The following is a 22,508-nucleotide window of genomic DNA, read 5'->3' as shown; positions in this document are numbered from 1 at the left end:
AGTCTTCAGTTTCCCAGCTCATCTCCACCGGGTAGGTGTAGAGTTATAAGCAGTGAGAATTAGAGAATACAGTGCCACACTATGATGAACGTTTTTAACCTTTCTGAATGTGAAGGAATCAGTGATGTATTTTGTTTTGGTATGACGTTAGAACCTGGCCGAACTCAGTTTGGCGCTCATTCAGCTCACTTTATTCAGCGAGAGTAGGTCTGTGTGGTGACTCAATCAATAAAACAGTACATTTTTATTTTCATTCACTATTTCCAGTTTTTCCACTATTTCTATCATTTATCATATTCAGTCTTGTAGGTTGGTTATTGTGGCCTCAGGTTTTGGTAGCTTGCTACGGTATGCTGACTGATTAGCTTACCTGAGCTATCTATCGCGTATCTGTCGCTAGTTTGCAGTGTACAGGGTATTTCGCACTATTTATAACCATCACATTAAAAATTATATATGTTGTTTTGATGCCTGTTTGTTTCCCAAATATATACGTGTGTGTCTTAATGGGTGAATAAAAGGCATCGAGTTAAATATTATTGTAGAAAGGGGCTTTATGAAGTTCAGTCCATTTACTTGCATTGGTTTACGGGGAAGATTTGCCACATCCAATATGGCGGACACACTGACGTATCCCAGCAACGGGCCACCAGCTCAATGCGGAGTCTATGTTTATATGTCTATGGTGAGTGATGGAGAAAGGTCTGTTAAACGGGAAGTTTCATTTCAAAAGTTTCATTTCAAAAGTAGTGTGATTTGAGTTGGTTTTGGTATGCACTTTGCAGTTCTAAAATACTTTTGTAAAGTGAGATTTCAGTACGCTGTAGCACTGTGATATGACACTAAATGTCTTTATTGAAGTCCAACTGCAATTTATTTTTGTTTGTACAGTACTGTGAAGTCCTATGGACCCTTTTCACGTGACGTCACGACAAATGCGGCCGCCATTTTGGACGTGTACTACCAGTAGTTTACCACAGCCAACGTTGAGGAACGGCAGCAAAGAAAGTGTTTATTTTCAGCAAGACTTCCATCATGCCACCATATTGTTGTGCACCTGGATGTAGTAACCATCAACAAACAAGGCAAGGGTTATCATTTTATCGGATCCCGGTAGATGCTGACCGACGGAGAAGATGGATAGCGGCATACCAACGCTTGTGTAGTGACCACTTTGTTGGAGGTAAGACGAATAAAATTAGCCAGAAAAGGCATTACATTGCTGTTAACATTCCATTCTAGTTTACTGTAATTATGATCTGGCAGCTATTTACACCGGATCCAGTGTAAATAGCTGCCGGAGCCAACGTCCGAGGTTCCGGAGCGCGCTCCGGCAAGCTCGGACGTTGGCTCCGGCAGCTATTTACTGGTACACTGGATCCGGTGTAAATAGCTGCCAGATCATAATTACAGTAAACTAGTAAATACAGTTTTCTGCATCTCGCTCCTTTTTCTTTTATGTTTGTCGCCTTCCTCGCATTCAAACCGATTCGAGCCGAAGTCCACTACATGTCCAAAATGGCGGTCGCGTTTACGAAGGTCACATGACTGAAAAGGGTCTATAGGCTGTGACTGAATACAACTCCAGCACAATTGAAGTTTTATTTAATTATTTTCTTTTGTCACACATGTCTGAACTGAGACACAGTAGTATGTGACTACATGTTTTATATTTGAGACTACAGCTCCCTAATCCATCACACAAAACACAAAATTGGATTTTATGTTCAGTCCTGCCTAGTATGAGTGAATAAACTCCCTTACCATTTTCTCTTGTCCCAGCAGTTTAACAAGTACTTTTAGCATGTGTTCACCATTTTAATTGTAACATTTCACTTTAAAAGCCTTATTCATTTACATAGATTTAAAAAAAATGCGATTAATCGCGATTAACTATATGAAATCCTGAGATTAATCGCGATTAAATTTTTTAATCGTTTGACAGCCCTAATATATATATATCATTTACATAGTCAATTATCCCATAGATAAATATATCTTACCCCATCATGCACGTGAAGTGAAGATAATTGGGGGGGATGGATGGATGATGTAATGACAGAGGTAGGGAGGCAGGGGAGCATGGGAGAGGAGGGAATGGGTGGATTGATGGATGGAAATTATCATCATTCCCCCCCCATGTTGAGATGTCAAAGCAGGCATCAATATTCAATTAATAAATGTTTTTAAAAATAAATGTTGTTAAAAAAAACCCATACATGTTTGTCTAAATAACTCAATTATACCCCTAGAAAACATATATCAGTATTGCCTTGAACCGTGTACTTGAAAACTTGCCGAAATACCGCAAAATTTTAGGGCAAACATTTTTTTAAGACCATTTAAGGTGTCAAAAGTTAACGTTGAGGCCTGCAATCAGTGTTCCGGTTCATCCCAGTGGGGTCTGAGGTCAGAAGATCCACATGGGTGTGATGATCAAGGTCAGGTGTCCACATACTTTTACAGTGTAAATTCATGATATGAGCATCGTACACTCTAATGGCACAGGGTTTGGGATATGATAAGAAAAATCATCACGGTTTACCTTTCTTGACAACTCTGAGCTTAGTCAGGGAAGGTTTGCCTCCTATATCAGGAGGGTTCTTCACGTCACACGTATAAGTGCCATTGTCGGAGAACTGCATTTTATGGATACGAATGGAGCCGTCCTTTTTGTTCAGGTCCCCCGCCCACTCGACTCTGCTCTTAAACTGAGCGCTGTCTGGGAAACCGCTACCACCAGCAAAGTAGAAGATCTGAAAAGCAAACATGGCCAGATAAGTGCAACAGCTGAGGAAATATAAACTAAACCAAAATGGTGGCGTTTCTTCTCATAGTTTTTCTTGAGGCCATGTGTTTTTACTGAGGTGATCGCTGTGTTCTTGTTTCTTAAGAGGTTAAACAATCGAGTCTGACAAACGGTTTGCCTGAGGCTCTGGTTTATTTTGACGCTTCAAGTACGGACGTGCCGCTCGAGAGAGACAGCAAATATGCAAATGCCATAGAAGGGATCGTGAAAAAGACAAATAAGGGAGGACTAAACTGGGGAAGTTTTTTGGACTCATTCAAATGACAATGCAATCCTCAAATCAGTTTGACTTATTAGCTCGTCCGCGACGGAGTAAGCGGGGTGAGGTATCGTGATCAGTGCGGTTTGTTTGTTTGCGTGTGAACAATCTAGCGTGTAGACAGTTGCACTGATTGACTTCAAATTTTCAGGGTAGGTGGGCAATGGTCCATAGATTACCTGATTAAATTTTGGGGGTAATCGGGTCAAGGTCACCAGAAAGGTCAATCTTCCGGTCAAAATAACATTCAGCATAACTCAAAAACAGTTGTTGATAGACAGATGTTTACTATCATGAGCATATACGAACTCCCACATGGCCTTTCATTTGGCATCATGATCTTTGACCTTGTTTGTTTGTGTGTTCATCTGTTAAAGGAGTACGCCACCCCCAAGCGAAATTGAGTCAGTCCCTGCAGTTGGATGAGTGAGCCAAAGCGTTTTGTAGCCGACCCAGCCATTGTCCTGATCTGGAAACGTCCCGGTTAGCTTTAGCTTAGCATAGTCGCTGTAATCCGGCATGTCCAGATAGCATTGTCGTTGCAAAAGTGAATCAAATAACTCAATATTTTTTATAATTATTTCTCATGACTTGTACATTCACATCGAGTACACATATCAATGCAAATTAACACGAAGGGATTTACTAGACCAATTTATATCTGGAACTATTTTCGGCCACAGCACAGGCAAAGCACCGCTGCAGGCGCCAAGACACCACGCAGCACCACAACTTCCGTCAATACACCAGTGTTACCAGGGAAACCAGGGTTTTCAGGTGCTGCGTGGTGTCTTTGCGCCTGCAGCGGTGCTTTGCCTGTGCTGTGGCCGAAAATAGTTCCAGATATAAATTGGTCTAGTAAATCCCTTAGTGTTAATTTGCATTGATATGTGTACTCGATGTGAATGTACAAGTCATGAGAAATAATTATAAAAAATATTGAGTTATTTGATTCACTTTTGCAACGACAATGCTATCTGGACACGCCGGATTACGGCGACTACGCTAAGCTAAAGCTAACCGGGACGTTTCCAGATCAGGGCAATGGCTGGGTCGGCTACAAAACGCTTTGGCTCACTCATCCAACTCTAGGGACTGCAGGGACTGACTCAATTTCACTTGGGGGTGGCGTATTCCTTTAACAATTTAGCGTCTAGACGGTTGCACTGATTGACTTCAAATTTTCAGGGTAGGTGGGCAATGGTCCGTAGATTACCTGATTAAATTTTGGGGGGTAATTGGGTCAAGGTAAAGGTCAAGGTCACTGGAAAGGTCAACGTGACATTTTTCATTAGAACTCAAAAACGGTTGCCGATAGACAGATGTTTACTATTATGAGCATATAGGAACTCCCATATGGGCTTTCATTTGGCACCATGACCTTTGACCTTGAAAGGTCAAATTCAAGGTCACGGATTTTCAGAGGGCTGTAACTTGAAAACGGTTGATGGGAGACAGACATTTACCCTCATCAACTTATAAGAAGTGCCATATGGGCTTTCATTTGGCACCGTGATCTTTGACCTTGAAAGGTCAAACTGAAGGTCATGGGTTTTCAAAGGGTTATAACTTTAAAATGGTTCATGACAGCCAGATGTTTACCATTATCAACATACAAGTAGTCCCATATGGGCTTTCAGTTGCCGCCATGACCTTTGACCTTGAATGACTTTGAAATGTCAAACTCAAGGTCATGGATTTTCACAGGACTATAACCTGACAGCTGACGATTGAGAAATGTTACCGTTATCAACATATAGGTATAAAATGAGTGCTGCCGGGCGAGGCTTGTTTTGCCTGGCAACACTTTTGATGAGAAGTTTGAAAGAAAATTTAATGAATCGCTTTTCATGTTGCTGTGGTTTTCTTTATACAAATGACGATTCATTTCGCAATTTTGGTGTCAAAATTCAATTGAGAATGCAAACTGTCAGTCCTCTCATCAAGGTGGGCCTTGATGTACGACGTCACATCCTCGTTCAGCGACTGGTTCACTGGTGGCACTTCGCTTGGACCCCGGCTTCATTGTCAGTGAACTGGACTGCACTGCCGTTTTGCATACTGAATTGCTAACTGCAAAATTTATTTTTAAATTGCCAATCGCAAAACACGTGGCCATTTGAATAATGAGTCCAAAAAAACTTCCATACTGAACTGCCAATCATCAAATGAAGTCAGTCACTTATACTGAAAGATATAACAAGAATTGAATGATATAGTTACCAAACCGCTGTGTGAATGGGACATGACCAATTGTCATCACACAACTGCACGAGCCTGTGTTCACATGGTCTGAAACTACATTTCTATTCAAGTCCTTCCTGTCTACAATTCTAAACATAGCAACACACATTCACAGGATTGGGGGGGGGCAAAAAAAAATCATCATGCTTACAGATTCACCAGTAGAATCCGAAGAGCCCTCTGGAATGAAAGACCAGGACACTGATGCTCGACTACTGATCACTTGATTCGATTTGAAAGTACATTTAAGTACTCCAGTAGTTCCATTTTCTACAAACACCTCAACGGAAGTGTACACTTCTATAGAAGCAACTGGATATATACCTGTGACAGAAACAGAGAGAAAAAAAAAATCATTACTCATTTTCAACACCTAGGAGCAGTTATGGGTTACAGACCTTGCTAAACGCTCACGCTAGGCGATCCGTACCGCACCGGAGCATGTTTGACCCTCAAAGTCCGGTTCCTTTGCCTTGCGTGATCGCTGCATGACATGCTTGGGCGTGGTTCAGTTGGCTTGCTTGGAAACCGTTATCTCAAGGAAATTGAATCGAACGGTTAGTTGTATTTGTGCACAGTGTAATTGCTGACCGTGCCCAAACACAGAACGTCAACGCTTTGACATCAAAATTAGTTGACGGACACAAACAAACATTGACAGGGAGGAAGAAGTCTGCTGCCTCTGTTAAAATCTTATTCTTGCAGCACGATTTACTGAAAAATCAATGACTTGCAAACATGTACGGCATGTGAGAAGGCCGTGTATCACCACGCCCGAAATGACTCCAAACAATCCGCAATGTAAAAAGAGTCTTGAAACCAAAAAAAAAAAAAAAAAAACAACAACTCATTCGTTGTGCTATGCGGGAGTGCTTTTTTCAACACAAAAAGGCACATCGTGATGGCATAAGCTCACTCGGGCCTGGAACGAAAGCACAATATGAGCACAGGCCAGTGGGGGAGCAGGGAGGGAGGAACAATTGTCAATCTCTCCTCCTTTCAGCTGCGTGAGTGGAGAGCCATAGAGACACACACACTGCTTCCGCCACGTGAGTGTTGTCGGAAATGTATTGCGTGTGCGCGTCCCCGACAAATGGCAAAATAATCGTTTCAACTCAATTATACGAATTTTGAGATCGTTTGACACAAAAATCGAAATCGTGATCAAAAGTCGATTAATTGCACAGCCCTAGATTCAATGAACAGCTAAAACTCAAACTGTGCTTGATAATATATTTAGAATATGTACTAAAAATGTGTATCTAAGATATTTGGTATACTCTAATAAGGTGCCATAATGTTTCATGAAAAGTGATCGAAATTTTGTCATAAAAGTCATAAATAGCAGCTTTTTCCATAACTTTGAGCTCCTGGTGCCACCATTAAACTTCTGAATTTTGTCAAAATATTTCACCCAGTGTGTTTTCTTACCAAAAGGAACATAAAAACAAAAATGCATCGTGATCGGAGGAACTTTTCATTTTTAGGGGGCAACTGATGCACACTAGTGTGAGTATACCCCAAGTACATCCAAACTGTGGGACTCCTGCGATTTGACCTCTTCATAACGTAAAGTGATAATGTTATTTGTTAATTCATTGTTTGTAGTATACCATGTTTTCATGGATTAAAACCCCCAAACTTGAAAGCAGGTATTGATGTCGATGCCTAAAATATGGAAATCAACTCATCTCATCTCATTATCTCTAGCCGCTTTATCCTTCTACAGGGTCGCAGGCAAGCTGGAGCCTATCCCAGCTGACTACGGGCGAAAGGCGGGGTACACCTGGACAAGTCGCCAGGTCATCACAGGGCTGACACATAGACACAGACAACCATTCACACTCACATTCACACCTACGGTCAATTTAGAGTCACCAGTTAACCTAACCTGCATGTCTTTGGACTGTGGGGGAAACCGGAGCACCCGGAGGAAACCCACGCGGACACGGGGAGAACATGCAAACTCCACACAGAAAGGCCCTCGCCGGCCCCGGGGCTCGAACCCAGGACCTTCTTGCTGTGAGGCGACAGCGCTAACCACTACACCACCGTGCCGCCTGGAAATCAACTGCAAGTGTCAAATTCAAAAAGTGACTAAACGCTGTTAAAATCAGGCTTGTAGTACTCGAGTCCGACTCGTGCCCTAATTTTAAGGACTTGTGACTTAACTCGGACTCGTAAATTGGAGACGGGGACTTGGATTTTTTTCTTCATTTTTTGTAACATGCCATAATAATTTGGCATAAGATATTTATATCTACATTCATTTTTGTACTAATTTCGTGCAAGAGTGTCACACCTGGCCGCCTTGGCGCGTGCATCTGATAGACTCTCGGACAGCACGCGCCGTAAACGACTCACACCTGCACAGGATTAAGGTGCAATCAGCACGCCTATATAAAAACACACTTACTTTGCGAAGTATTGAGTTGCATTGCTGACACATAACTGAGCCTTATTTCCTTGTCTGGTTTCCTGATCCCTGATTTCCTGTTTCTCGTCTTTGGTTCTGTCAAGTCTACAATAGCCTGTTTGTGCCTCGCTTGATTTTACCTGCCATTCTGGATTGTTTACCTGTCTTCACTTGTATTAATAAACACACCTTCTGCACTTCCATCCGTCTCCCAACCATCTCTGACAGAATACTTCACACTCCCTGACAAAGAGAACGCACATTCACCTGTTCATACGTCATGTTCAGGAACAAACTAATGTTAACGGCCACCGTCAAACGGTGCGGTTGGAGTCTTGCTCTCGGACTCGACGTTATTTTTAAGACTTGGACTTGAACACTGGGGACTCGAGATTTAGTGACTAGACTACAACACTGGTTAAAATACACAAAGTCATGGGAGCGGTCAGATTTTCTTTTTACTCTCGCATGGAAGGGAGTGGCTGTTCAGATATGAAACGCACACAAAAGAGAGACAATGTCTAAGAGTACGGCTTGGGAGATTCGTACAGTGCAGGATTGTGGAATTTGACCCTGTGTTACTACAACAGACTCATTTTCTTTGCATTGCTGTGCAGTCCAACAAATTTGGCACCTGATGTTGTGGCATGAGGTCATTTCTGTACGTATAGGACGTGTATACACTTCCACCCGACCATCCTGACTGACTCTTGGTTTTACACAACTGTCAGGGCAACTCCCAGCAGCTCAGAATCGTCATAGCGTATTTGTGCTACTGAACTCAAAAAAATAGCTTTTAACGAAGAAAAAAAAAAAAAAAATCCTGTAGCTTTTCATTCCAATTTCATACAGAAAATAAATCTCATTATTATCCACAAGTTCTATACTGCCAATATAAGAATCTGACTTCCTTGAAAGCAGCCAAACATGTTGATGCTCAAATCAGATGGAAGTAAACCGCCCATCCCAGAACTGTTTTATTTACAAAGAAAAAGAAACTGCTCTGGCCATCGTCATGGAACAAAAGACATCGAAATAAAAGATAAAAAGAGAACAGCTGCATGTGAAACATGGAGCTGAATAACAGACCACATCTAAAAGACACACAAAGAAGTAGTTTTTAATAAGCTGGCATAGCTGATCGTTAGTGCACAGACTTGTGACAGATTCACAGCATGTTCAGACTGGTCATGTTTAACACGAGAAGATAATAAAATGTGCATAAACCTCTTCCACTTATCAGCACAGATAATCATTTATCTTTATATAGTCCTCCACACTGCGATAAACTCCTGCAATTCAGGACAGGCAATGAATGCTTCTACACCCTATCACTCATCTGAGGCTGAAAAAACACTGGGACAGAAATCTTGACTAGGGTTACGTTGACAGTAATACATTTTAGTTTTAAAACCCATCACTTTGGCTTGTTTACGCCTGGCATCCACACTACTTGAGTTTTCAAGCCCCCCCCCCAAAAAAACCAGACTTTTGGAAATGCTGCTGGCCTCGTTTTAGTTTGAAAACTCCGGGGTAGCGCTGGAGTGTAGACGGGAGAAAACGGAGATTTTTGGAAACGATGACGCAGACCCTCACATTCACTTCTTGATTGGGTCTTTTCTGTCATGACATATCCTTCTTTGAGTCATTACATGATTCTTTCCCGGAAGAAAACAAATAGCATTAGCTGTTTAGACCGCGAGTTGGCCTAGTGGTTAGCGTGTCCGCCTTTCGATTGGGAGATCGCGAGTTCTACTCACGGTCGGGTCGTACCAAAGACCATCATAAAACTGGTACCTACTACCGTCTGGCAAGGCACGCTGCAATACAGATGTGAGTGGGGAGTCAAACTCTCACGGTTACCAGAGGACTAGCCCCCTCCATTGTAACCCTAGCTATGTAATACCCTGTCCACACTAGGGATTTTGTACCGATACAAAACTACTTTCGTACCGCAACACCTGTCCACACTAGCAACTATACCGGTACTGTAGCGGTATAACTGTATCAGTACAAAACCCACAAATGTATGGGTTTCATACCGGTACAGTATCGGTACTGTAGCGCTTCGCTGTAGTGTGGACAGATGAAGCGGTTCTGTATCGATACAAATATAATGCGCATGCGCAAAGTCACACACCTCAATCGATGTCTTCGCTGAATAAAATAGTGAAGAACGGAGATTCATTTGTTTCTTTCTTAACTGCCTCGCGCGTTTTATACGATTCGACTGAATAAATGACCACCAGAAACACAGACTGTACACTGACAACAAAAAGCACACACACGTTGTTTCATCCGTATGGAAGCCGAGAGAGGCCCTTCATATAATCCTTTTTTTTTTTTTTAATTCACCTTGTTATCCTGAGATAACGACATAATTAATTCGAGATCTCGAGAAAACAAAACAATTATTTCATGATCTCGAGTAAACAGCTGAGAAATGGTTCATTCAGGTGCGCCAAGAGACTTGTGATATGCTGACTTTGGGGCTATTTCTCATTCTGTATAGACGCAACTTTGGTCATTAGAATGTCTGGAATAATCGATCACCTAATAAGGCAATATTTTGATCAGGGGTTGACACAGGGAGAGATTGCATTAAGTCTTTTAATAAGGGATAATTTCAAAATTAGTCCGCGCCACCTCCGCAGAAGACTGGCCCGGCTTCGTCTCTACCGACGGAGATACAGTGATCCAGCTGAGATTATGAAAGAATTGTTTTGTTTTCTCGAGATCACGGAATAATTGTTTTGTTTTCTCGAGATCTCGAAATAACAGATGCCATATATTCTCGGAAGGAAGTTACTTGGTAACCACGGAAACATTTCGCGCATGCGCATTTCAACTACCGTGAAAGAAAACCGCAAACATTTCTCGCTAGTGTGGACAGATGCATTAAACTGTAACGGTATACTTTGTATCGATACAGTTATACCACTATCGTACCGGTATAAGTGTGAACGCAGCATAATAGGCGAGAGGCCAAGGGCTACGGAAACGGAGATCGACGCCGCCCTATGCGCCACATGGCGTGGGAAGGACTTTGATTAGCTGTTTAGATCAGCATGTGTATGGTCACGCAATATGTGTTTTCAGGTGTGTTAGTATGGACAAGCCAGTGCGTACTTCGTGCAGCGCAGATAGATTGGGGACGGCTGCGTCAGGAAGGGCATCTGGCGCAAAAAACCCTACGCCAAATCAAATAGGCGGAACAGATCCTAATGGGAGCAGCTGAAAAAAAAATAGGTACCCTATGGGTCCGTGTGGCTACTGCTTATAAATAAAGTTGTTTTCTGATCCCATGTCCATACAGTAAATATGGCATATATACACGTTATCAGTTACACACACCTCATCTCTTGCGAGCACCACTAAGCTGTGAGCAGCATCAGGGCTCGTAGTGTTTTGGTTACCAATTTTGTTTATTGTGTTTTGGTCAAAATACAGCACTGTGAAATAGATCCATTTTCAAAATAATAAGAAAGCACTTGTTCATGAATTGTCTTAGAAGCATTATTTAGTACTAATGAGTGCATTTTGTTTCACAAGTGTAGTGTAAAAACTAAAATTAAACTTAAAAAATTAAAGCGAATAGGAGAAGTTTGAGATCAGCTTTGATATATCTGCCAAAAAGCTTAAAAAAAAAAAAAAAACCCTTACAAAAACTTTCAGAAGGACCAAACAAAAGCTGCGATAACCAAAAAGTAAATTTTCTTAAAATAAACACCACTTACTTGATATCAAAATCAGTAGCCTTGGCGAACCATGAGGTGAATTTCGTTTCGCTTCTCTCTTTATCTGCTGATACTACGGAGTAGTACAAGGTTTCTCTTTTTACGTCTCTGGTTCCGAAGTTTATTGAGAAGTAGAACAGGTAATTAGGGCTGTGCGATATATCGAATATACTCGATATATCGCCGAAGATTCTGTGTGCGATACATAAAATTATTATATCGTAACTATCGAGTATTTTATGGTCATCTTCCGACTTGCATTTGTTTCGTGTTTGTTTAAAACATTTCCCGGTGGTTTTCTCCCTGTCCCTCAGGCAGTAACGCGAGAGGCTGCCTAAGGGTAAAGAAAACAATAATGTCACGCACTCGCCAACCAATCCCGGGCGACATCTCGGTGCTGAAAGGAACTTCCGGGAAGATTTTCTAGTTTCGGTTGTGTTGCCAGATTGGGCGGTTTTAAGTGCGTTTTGGCAGGTTTTGAACATATTTTGGGCTGGAAAACGTCAGCAGTATCTGGCAACACTGCGCGGGAAGATTTACAGCGCTGACTCAGTTCGTGCAATCGCTGATTTTGCGTAGGCTACCGTGTAAGCTGTGGCAATTTCAGCAACAAATTAAAAATGGAAGCGGACGAATTGGTTCCTAAAAGAACTAGTAAGGGGTCAGTCATCTGGCATTTTTTTGGATATCGCGAGGACGACGTGGAACAGCAAATGCCAGTTTGTATAGCGTGCAAAAAAAACCTGTCATCATGAAAGGCAGCAGCCGGAATTATACACATCTGAGAGGCAGAGCCAGAAAACATTCAGTTCAAAAGTGTGCAAAGAGAAAAATGATGTTTTGCAGATCTCTCTCTTCTCTCCCTCAATCTCTCTCTCTATTGTGAATGTTCCAGTGGTTCTCAGTAGTCAGGTTAATAGCTTGGAGATCTATTTTTAAAAATAATTTAATGAAAGAGCACTTTTCTTATTTAGGCTAAATGTCTCTCAGTGTTGAGCTTGCAATTTATTGATTTGAGCAGCTCTGTATTGTATTGCCCCTTTGTTGCAATTTTCAAGATTGTTTTTGCAGTTTGTGCCACATCTTTGTTGAATAAAAATAGTCTTATTTCAATTCAATTGTGATTAATCACCAACATGACAATTTAAAATGTGTTGTTGAAAACCACCTGTAAAGTTAACCAAGAATGTTATTTAATCTGCAGGGATTGTAGTGAAAACAGTAAAGAGTAAAAGTTAGATTTCATGGGGTCCTTTAGAGGAGATTTAAATATATCGAGATATAGATCGTATATCGTGAAATGGAGAAAATGTATCGGGATATTCATTTTTTCCCCCATATCGCACAGCCCTACGGGTAATCGAACTTGATCAGGATAAGAGCTGATTGGTTACGAAGTTTCGCTATTGTTACACTCATTCTTACAACATGGCATAGTGGCTTCGCTACTCGTTCTTATGTACTTTTGATAACGCGGGATCAACTGTTCGTATCGCGAGATCACGATTCGCCGTTCTGGTGATTGTAATGCGTATGCACAGTGCACTACTGTTACACTCATCCTTACATCGCGATGACACAGTGGCTCCTGCCTCGCTTCGCCTCTATGAGGCAGTAGCCACAAAAAGAAGCAGAAGAAGAAAGAGGAAGAGAGATTATTTCTGATAGGGTGCGAAAACGCCCACCTGGACGGAGATCACTTTCTTTTTTAAAATTAAAACGTATTAGTGTGAATGTGGCCGAGGATTTTTGAAGCGAGGAACTCTGGACAAAAACTAGCCTAGTAAACTAGACCCACCCGCCTAGCGGCCAAAAATATTTTTGCCTACGAGTGGGTCTAGCCTCGCACCAGATCAACAAAACACCCCGGGCATCAAATCGTGCAAGCCAATCACAACGCAAGGTTTTTGTTTGGATTCTTTGGGCGGGCTTTTGCAGGAGTGACGACAAAGCTGCGCGACGCTGGAGAAAGCACAACAGGAAAGATGGCTACGGCTAGAGAACAGCGCGCGTTTGACTCCGCTTTGGAATCAGTTTTAGAAGAATTAGACTTGGAGTTTTCGTTGAAACATGAGCAGGAAGAGGCTCTCCGCTCATTCCTTTTCAAGAAGGACGTTTTCGCCGTTTTGCCGACCGGCTATGGCAAAAGTCCGATCTACCAGCTGGCTCTGCTCGTAGCCAAAAGGATGGGCTAGTTTGTGCAGTACGAAGAATTAATAAACAGCTTTGAAACATTACTTTTTGATTGTTTCTTATTTTCCCGTTATTTTAAATTTAAGGGAAATTATTTCACCAAACACCACTAAATAAAAACTCTCAAAAACAGTTTAAGCAAACCCTTGAAAAACACTTGAAAAAAAATGTGTACGTTAAGTATGTGGTACAGACTCCAAACTTGTGGTCATTATCTCCAAACTTCTTAATATCTAGAACCTGTTTATTAATTAATACGCATTTTGAAAAATTATTTATTTCAAGGTCTCCCCCACTGCTTTCTGTCGCTCTGACTACGTCACTGATTGGTCAGAGCGTTGGCCTGTACGCACAAAGACAGTTTGAAAGACAACAGGTTGTTCCTACCCACCCCCTTCGGAAATGTCTACGACCGAGACCAGACTAAATATTCACATTTAGTCTGGCTTGCCAGGCTAGACGAAAACCATACTCAAGCCAGATTCTATGCTGAAGTTCATAAACAGATTAACTAGCTTCTCAAAGTTACAAGCAAAGATTGAACACGTGTACACGAGAACATTATATATTTAAAAAAAAACAAACAAACAAAAAAAAAAAACACGCCACCACATAGCTGCATGTTTATTATAATTGTGACATGGAAAACAAGACGACGCGGTCATCACTATCCCCCGCCACGAGCATTTTATGAAAACCTCTTAACACTTACGCCCTTATAAACCCATCACTTTAATACTGACTTATGTCGTGTTATGACATCTTCATAAAACGCTACCCAGCTCTTTTCAGGAGTACAAGCACACAAAGTTTTACTGATGTAGCTCACGTAGTTTCTGAGAAAACCTGTCCAGATTGAGTGCGCTTGTACAAAGTCCAATAACACAAATCAAGGGCCATAACTCTGAAAATAATAATTTCTTGGAAATGATTTTCAAACTCAACTTCGATGATGAGCACGCAAAGTTTCATTGATGTAGCTTATGTAGTTTACACGAGCGAAAGTTTTAAAACGAAAATGTATTACTGTAGATGTAGCCCTAGTCAAGATTTCTTATGTAGTTTCTGAGAAAACTTGTCCAGATTGAAACGGACGGACTCCATTCCTAAATCCCCCTGCGCACTTCGTGGTGGGGGAAAATAAAATGACGGAACTGCCACTCACATTTAATTTAATATTAATTATTAAAGTGAGGACCTAACTATACAGATAATCGCCAGCCATTGCTTCAGACACCGGATTCCACTTGAACAGCCTGGGACGGGACTTTAGACTTGACTCAGACTCGTGATAGACAATTTTTAACTTTATACAGTACTCAGCACAGAACAGTGGATCTCAAAGTGAAGTCTATAACGCACAGCCAGAGGGTCGGTGATTTTTTTTTTTAAATTTACTGATTTTATTACAGTGGTGAAAATCACAACCCATCATTATCAAAAAGTTATTACATTTATATTACACTTGGCTCATACAGCCATTAACCTGTTGTTTTGCCACTTGAATGGCTTTAATGCCAAACTCAGGAACTCAAAATCACGTAGGTCCTTTCATGGTGTATTGATGGTAACTTCAGGAACACAAAAGCTCCATGAATCCGATAAACAGCAAAACACTACGGAGTCAAAATAAACATTAAGGCTGTCTGTTGAAGTGGTCTGCAAACCGTTTGAGAACCGTTGGGCATAAACAATATTCACTTATAGGGGTGTGCATTGGCACAGCCCTCACGATTCAATTCGATTACGATTCGGAGGGTAACGATTCGATTCAATCCGATTCTACGATGCATTGTGATGCGTTAAAATTTTACTGAAAGCAAGGCAAATTTTTCAGTAGTCATGAGGCAATACAAGCAGTCAGATACTGAACAACATTTCATTGGCTGTTGTGTGTATCAATCCTGTTTTAAACAAAATAAAATTGAATGTTATAGAGTTTCAAATATGAAAAAGAAGACAAATTACAGCTTTTTAGTGCTTTGAATGAGACCAGATCTTTCTGGAGCCTATCCCAGCTGACTACGGGCGAAAGGCGGGGTACACCCTGGACAAGTCGCCAGGTCATCACAGGGCTGACACATAGACACAGACAACCATTCACACTCACATTCACACCTACGCTCAATTTAGAGTCACCAGTTAACCTAACCTGCATGTCTTTGGACTGTGGGGGAAACCGGAGCACCCGGAGGAAACCCACGCGGACACGGGGAGAACATGCAAACTCCACACAGAAAGGCCCTCGCCGGCCACGGGGCTCGAACCTGGACCTTCTTACTGCGAGGCGACAGCACTAACCACTACACCACCGTGCCGGTGGTGTAGTTTTATAAAGCTTTTGTTAAGTATCAAGGAGATTCTAACCAACTGTAAAATGTTACAGTAAACACCGGTTCCTCATTAATGTAATAACAGTGATTTATGGATAACAGCAGGCCTGGTTGCCATGTGCTAAAGGTCACAACATGCCATTATAGCTTCTGCTCAAGACTGATAATCAAATTGTTATTAGACCAAAGATACTGACTGGTATGCAGGCACATATTCATCACTTAAAAATATGCAGCGTATGGCAAAATATATTTTGTACATGTGTCATGTATCCCTAACGTAGGCTAAATAGGTACAGTATTTTCAAATTGCTTAAAATTAACGGGGTGAACAGTTTTTTGGCGCAAGATTAGTTTCTCTTTCAGTTTGAGATAGTTTACTTATGGCCCTTTTCCACTACCCTTTTTCAGCTCACTTCAGCTCGACACGGCTCGCGTTTCGACTACCTCAGAGCAGCACGACTCGGCTCGCTTCAGCCTTACTCAGCACCCAAAACTCGCACGGTTTTGGAGTAGGGCTGAAGCAAGCCAAACCGAGCCGAGTGGGGCTAGGGGCGTGAGGAGACACTCCCCTGTGCACTGATTGGTGAGGAGGAGTGTCCTCACATGCCCACACACGCCCCGCGAGCACGCTGGGATCTGTAAACACCGTAAACCCGGAAGAAGAAGAATTATGAGAATTTCTGAAGCCTTATGCGCCTCGCCTCATCTATACGCTCTTGCCAGTATCTGTTGGCGTTGTCGGTGACGACAAGCCACAGCACCAAGACCAGCAACACTAACGACTCCATGTCCTCCATGTTTATTGTTTACTATCCGGGTCGTGAGACTACCGCTTAAAAGGTCATTGATGTCACTGTTTGCGCCGCCTAACGACATCACGTGACGTCCACCCACTTTCGCTAACTCCACCCAATGTGTCCACCCACTTCCAGCCAGCACGGTTCAGCGCGGTTGTAGTCGAAATGCAACTCCAACAGCCCCGCTCAGCTCGACTCAGCACGGCACGGCTCAGCCCGACTCAGCCGCGTTGGTAGTGGAAAAGCGGCACTATTAGGGTAGGCTACTAGAGACATGGTTACAAATAAGGTCTTTTAAAAGATTGCTGGGAACCTCATGAATCCAATTTCAAAAGTTCAGGATGGATAAGTGATGCTAAAGCAGAGAGTATTGGTTTAAGTCAGCTACAGTACTGCCCTACAGTCCCATTATCTCCAGTTCCGCCATGGTCATTCCCTTTACCAGGTGTTGAGTTAAATACTCATCAGGAAATAAAAAAAGAAGTCAAAGGAATTATCAGTGAGGGATGTTGTTCAAAATTATTTGGATTTACATTTTTCAAATTTGCAGATGGTTCTAAAGATCAAGAAAAAAAAGGATAGTAATACATTAGTTTTAGTAAAGGGTTGTTTTACAATCAGGGTACGCAAGCTAAAAATCGCATTTAACACTTATCTTCAATATCAAAAGGCTTGACTAAATAAACTTGGTTGTTTATTGTAGCCCTGTGATAGCTCTATTTACCATGCAAAAAAAAAATTTGGTGATAACGTTATTTTTGGTGAATGTATGGCAATATGTGTCATATTTAGCAAAATTACTCGTGTCATTTAGAAAAAGTGCTTTTTTGACCACAGGTAGCTCCAAAAGGGATGCACTTAAATCAATTCTTTATACCAGTGGTTTTCAAAGTGGGGGCCGCCAGGGGGCGCTAGGGGGGCCTCAGAAAGTTGGAGGGACGATAACAAAAAATTGCGAAAAAATATATATATTTTTAAAATAATTATTATTAAATATATTGTAATTAGTTTTTTAATCATTATTATAAAATAATTATTAATAATAATACATCATATCGAAACGTTGTTTGCCATGCTCATCTCTCCGATTGCCTGTGACGTTGCGGTTTGCGCCATTTATCAAGCTGCTTTGCTCCTCAAACTAGCGTATTGCTAGCGCAAAATGGACAGGTTTTTGAAGAAGAGACCGAAGGAACAAACCAACAGCTCTGCGAGGCACTGGTCACAAAAAGGCTGGATAACGAGTTGAATCAGGTACTACAGGAGGTTATACAAGTAGTGAATTTTATTAAAACCCGTCCCATGAAACACAGACTGTTTACCCTGCTTTGTAATGAGATGGGCGCTCGTTTTGAGGGGCTCCTGCTTCACTTGAACGTGCGCTGGCTGTCATGGGGCGCAGTTTTGAACTGTGTCTATGAGCTGCGGAGGGAGGTTGCAGAGTTCCTCTCATCTGAAAAGCATCAGCTGGCAGATCGGTTCACCGATGCAACCTGGATCCGCAAACTTGCGTACATGTCAGACATTTTCCAGCATCGAAATGTACTGAATCAAAGCATGCAAGGACGTGACACGTACATACTCCAGGTGCAAGACAAAGTGTGTGCTTTTTCCAAAAAGATCATGCTGTGGTCAAACAAGCTCCAGGAGGGAGTTACAGAAATGTTCCCACTACTTCACCAGGAGCTGCTGTCATGTGATGATTTGGGCTCCGTCTCTCCATTGATCCAGTCCCACCTGGAGCACCTCCAAGGATATTTCAAAGACTATTTCCCTGACCTCGAAAACACACATTTAAAGGAACAGTCCACTGTACTTCCATAATGAAATATGCTCTTATCTGAATTGAGACGAGCTGCTCCGTACCTCTCCGAGCTTTGCGCGACCTCCCAGTCAGTCAGACGCGCTGTCACTCCTGTTAGCAATGTAGCTAGGCTCAGCATGGCCAATGGTATTTTTTGGGGCTGTAGTTAGATGCAACCAAACTCTTCCACGTTTTTCCTGTTTACATAGGTTTATATGACCAGTGATATGAAACAAGTTCAGTTACACAAATTGAAACGTAGCGATTTTCTATGCTACGGAAAGTCCACACTATAATGACAGGCGTACTAACACCTTCTGCGCGCTTCGACAGCGCATTGATATCTGAGCTCCGTATCAATGTGCTGCCGAAGAGAGGTACGGAGCAGCTCGTCTCAATTCAGATAAGAGCATATTTCATTATGGAAGTACGGTAAACTGTTCCTTTAAACCGGGTTAGGAACCCCTTTGGCCCCGGTGTCGGTTCTGGTCTGAACTTAAAGTCACAGGAGGAGCTGATTGAGATAAACTCAGGGGATTTAAAAATGGACTTTGAGGCTCTTCCCCTGTCTAACTACTGGCTACATGAAAGAAAGGACTATCCCAGCTTGGCTGACAGGGCACTGAAATACATTCTCCCTTTTGCAACAACCTACTTGTGCGAGTCTGGCTTTTCAACTTTAAAGGTATTCAAAACCAAACATAGAGCACGTCTACATGTGGACAATGACATGCGTATGGCACTGACGGAGATTAAGCCCAGGGTTGACAAACTATGTAGAAGCCGGAGCAACTTTCAAGTCATTTTATTCTTATTCATCTTTCCTTGCAAATTTAGATTGCTCATAACTCATTAACCGTACATCGCAAACAGGCAAGCAGTATATCAAAACGTGCGGCTCGGTCGGACTCGGTGTCCTGCCGCTTTGTACGTTATTCTGTCAAACTCTCTAGCGCCACCAACGGCTCAAAATCTCAGGTAAATTTCCCATTCATTTCTATGGAGTTTTTGGAAAACTACACTGCGTCTCCATAGCATTCCCTTAACGTCATGAACTTTTGCACACTGTTTCTTCACACACTCAAGGTTCGTCTCAGCAACTTTCAAGTCTCTGCCTTACACTCTCTAGCGCCACCAACGGCTCAAAGTCTCAGGTACATTTCCCATTCATTTCTATGGAGTCTTTGGAGAACTTGCTGCCTTTTGCATGCTGAATGTAGACAGACTGTGTCCTACCACAAACTCCCTAGCGCCACCAACAGCTCAAAGTCTCAGGTAAATTTCCCATTCATTTCTAGGTAAATTTCCCCTTCATTTCTATGGAGTTTTTGGAAAACTTGCTGCCTTTTGCATGCTGCTTTCACATAGAGGCGTGGCTACACGCACTGCATCACTTCCGCAATTTCCTGCAGGGGAATTGTCTAGTTCGTAATTCTTCTTCTTCCGGGTTTACGGTGTTTACAGATCCCAGCGTGCTCGCGGGGCGTGTGTGGACACTCCTCCTCACCAATCAGTGCACAGGGGAGTGTCTCCTCACGCCCCTAGCCCCACTCGGCTCGGTTTGGCTCACTTCAGCCCTACTCCAAAACCGTGCAAGTTTTGGGTGCTAAGCAGGGCTGAAGCGAGCTGAGTCGTGCTGCTCTGGGGTAGTCGAAACGCGAGCCGTGTCGGGCTGAAGTGAGCTGAAAAAGGGTAGTGGAAAAGGGCCATATGTGTCAGCCCTGTGATGACCTGGCGACTTGTCCAGGGTGTACCCCGCCTTTCACCCGTAGTCAACTGGGATAGGCTCCAGCTTGCCTGCGACCCTGTAGAACAGGATAAAGCGGCTAGAGATAATGAGATATCTAAAATGATTATTTTCATCCTAAAATGTGGTCAAGATCTCATCTCATCTCATCATCTCTAGCCGCTTTATCCTTCTACAGGGTCGCAGGCAAGCTGGAGCCTATCCCAGCTGACGACGGGCGAAAGGCGGGGTACACCCTGGACAAGTCGCCAGGTCATCACAGGGCTGACACATAGACACAGACAACCATTCACACTCACATTCACATCTACGGTCAATTTAGAGTCACCAGTTAACCTAACCTGCATGTCTTTGGACTGTGGGGGGAAACCGGAGCACCCGGAGGAAACCCACACGGACACGGGGAGAACATGCAAACTCCACACAGAAAGGCCCTCGCCGGCCCCGGGGCTCGAACCCAGGACCTTCTTGCTGTGAGGCGACAGCGCTAACCACTACACCACCGTGCCACCCTGTGGTCAAGATATTGGGACATAAATATTAGAGACAACTAACACAAAGCTTACAGCTTTATACTTAAAAGCACTATGGAAGTAGTGGATTCTGAATTGTCAAAAAAAAAAAAAACCGTCCTCTCCGAGAATCACTTCATTTGTTTCTCCGATCTTATAGCAGATTACACAAAAAACTACCATCAAAAAATTACCTGAAATCTGTTCTTTAACTTGTCCTTCACTTAAAAACTGCTACAAGAACCAGCTTGAATCAATTTGAATTTTTGGACTCTTGTGACACAAACTTTGTACCCTGATTGTAAAACAACCCTAAAGCTTTTGTCAAGTATCAAGGAGATTCTAACCAGCTGTAAAATGTTACAGTAAACACCGGTTCCTCGTTAATGTAATAACAGTGAGTGTTACTACACTAACTGAAGGGAGACGCTAGTGTTAGGTTTAGCTCGCTGTTTTAGCAGAGGCTAAATATTTGAACGTGTATTCATTAAAACTCTCTTTCGTGTAAATCAGCTCGATTAAACAGCGACCTGATGAGGCAGAAACTGAAGCGAGGAGCCGCCACTCACTCCCTCACTGTGTACGTGTTGTTCTTTAGCCGCGACATTATTCGGATTTTTGTACAGACATGTCCAGGGTTCATTTACATTTAATTTAGTATTAATTACTAAAATAGTGACCCAACTATACAAGACAGAATCGCCCTACTGACATATTATAAACGAGGTGGACAACAATGCGCTGCAGTGAAAAGGCGCTAGTTAGCTTAGCGTTTTAACTGATTAGCGCTGAATCACGGTGAATTACAGATACACATTTCTGTTTTTGCGATAAAATATTTCACTTACCTATAATAACGGCACATAACGCAAAGCTCCAAAGCCACAAGCCACAATTAGGGGAACTATCCGAGAGCCTCAGCTCCATCCTTTAAATCAGCGACACCCTGGAACTCCACAGCTAACGTTCCTGCTCCCGTGTTTACGCCATCCGAGTAACCGGAAGTGCTTTCTACAATTCCATCCGCCCTCAGACAATGAGCACGGTCTGTCTCGCGCTGCCGATTCTTTTCAGGGGGAAGTCGCGCGAGCGAACTCAAAACGTTCCGAGGTGGCGTCACAGCCTAATTTGCATACTAGTTACTCAATGGCACATCAAACTGTGAATCGCTTAGAATATAAACGAATAGAGTTTTAGAATAGGAATCAGAATAGAAAACAAGAGCCTTCGGGGCAGCACGGTGGTGTAGTGGTTAGCGCTGTCGCCTCACAGCAAGAAGGTCCGGGTTCGAGCCCCGTGGGCAGCGAGGGCCTTTCTGTGCGGAGTTTGCATGTTGTCCACGTGGGTTTCCTCCGGGTGCTCCGGTTTCCCCCACAGTCCAAAGACATGCAGGTTAGGTTAACTGGTGACTCTAAATTGACCGTAGGTGTGAATGTGAGTGTGAATGGTTGTCTGTGTCTATGTGTCAGCCCTGTGATGACCTGGCGACTTATCCAGGGTGTACCCCGCCTTTCGCCCGTAGTCAGCTGGGATAGGCTCCAGCTTGCCTGCGACCCTGTAGAACAGGGATCACCAAACACGGCCCGCGGGCCAGATCCGGCCCGCCACCCCCCTTTGACTGGCCCCCCAGCCCCTCTGCCCCCCATCACTTGAA

General features: G+C 42.8%; 1 protein-coding gene across 1 annotated transcript in view; it reads right to left on the bottom strand.

Moving 5' to 3' along the window:
- mpzl1l (myelin protein zero-like 1 like) overlaps window positions 1-21,898 on the bottom strand; it is a 36,699-nt gene extending 14,801 nt beyond the window's left edge. The window contains exons 1-3 of the mRNA XM_060909579.1: window positions 21,703-21,898; window positions 5,464-5,636; window positions 2,546-2,756 (exon numbers count right to left, since the gene is read on the bottom strand). Of these exons, the coding sequence (XP_060765562.1) occupies window positions 2,546-2,756; window positions 5,464-5,636; window positions 21,703-21,781 (463 nt within the window). The 5' untranslated portion in view covers window positions 21,782-21,898. The remainder of the gene's footprint in view (window positions 1-2,545; window positions 2,757-5,463; window positions 5,637-21,702) is intronic.
- Between the last annotated feature and the right edge of the window lie 610 nt (window positions 21,899-22,508).

Source organism: Neoarius graeffei, chromosome 25 (genome assembly GCF_027579695.1).
Source record: "Neoarius graeffei isolate fNeoGra1 chromosome 25, fNeoGra1.pri, whole genome shotgun sequence".
NCBI lineage: Eukaryota > Metazoa > Chordata > Actinopteri > Siluriformes > Ariidae > Neoarius > Neoarius graeffei.
The sequence above is the reverse complement of the archived record's forward strand: the minus strand, read 5'-3'. Positions and strand labels throughout refer to the sequence as shown.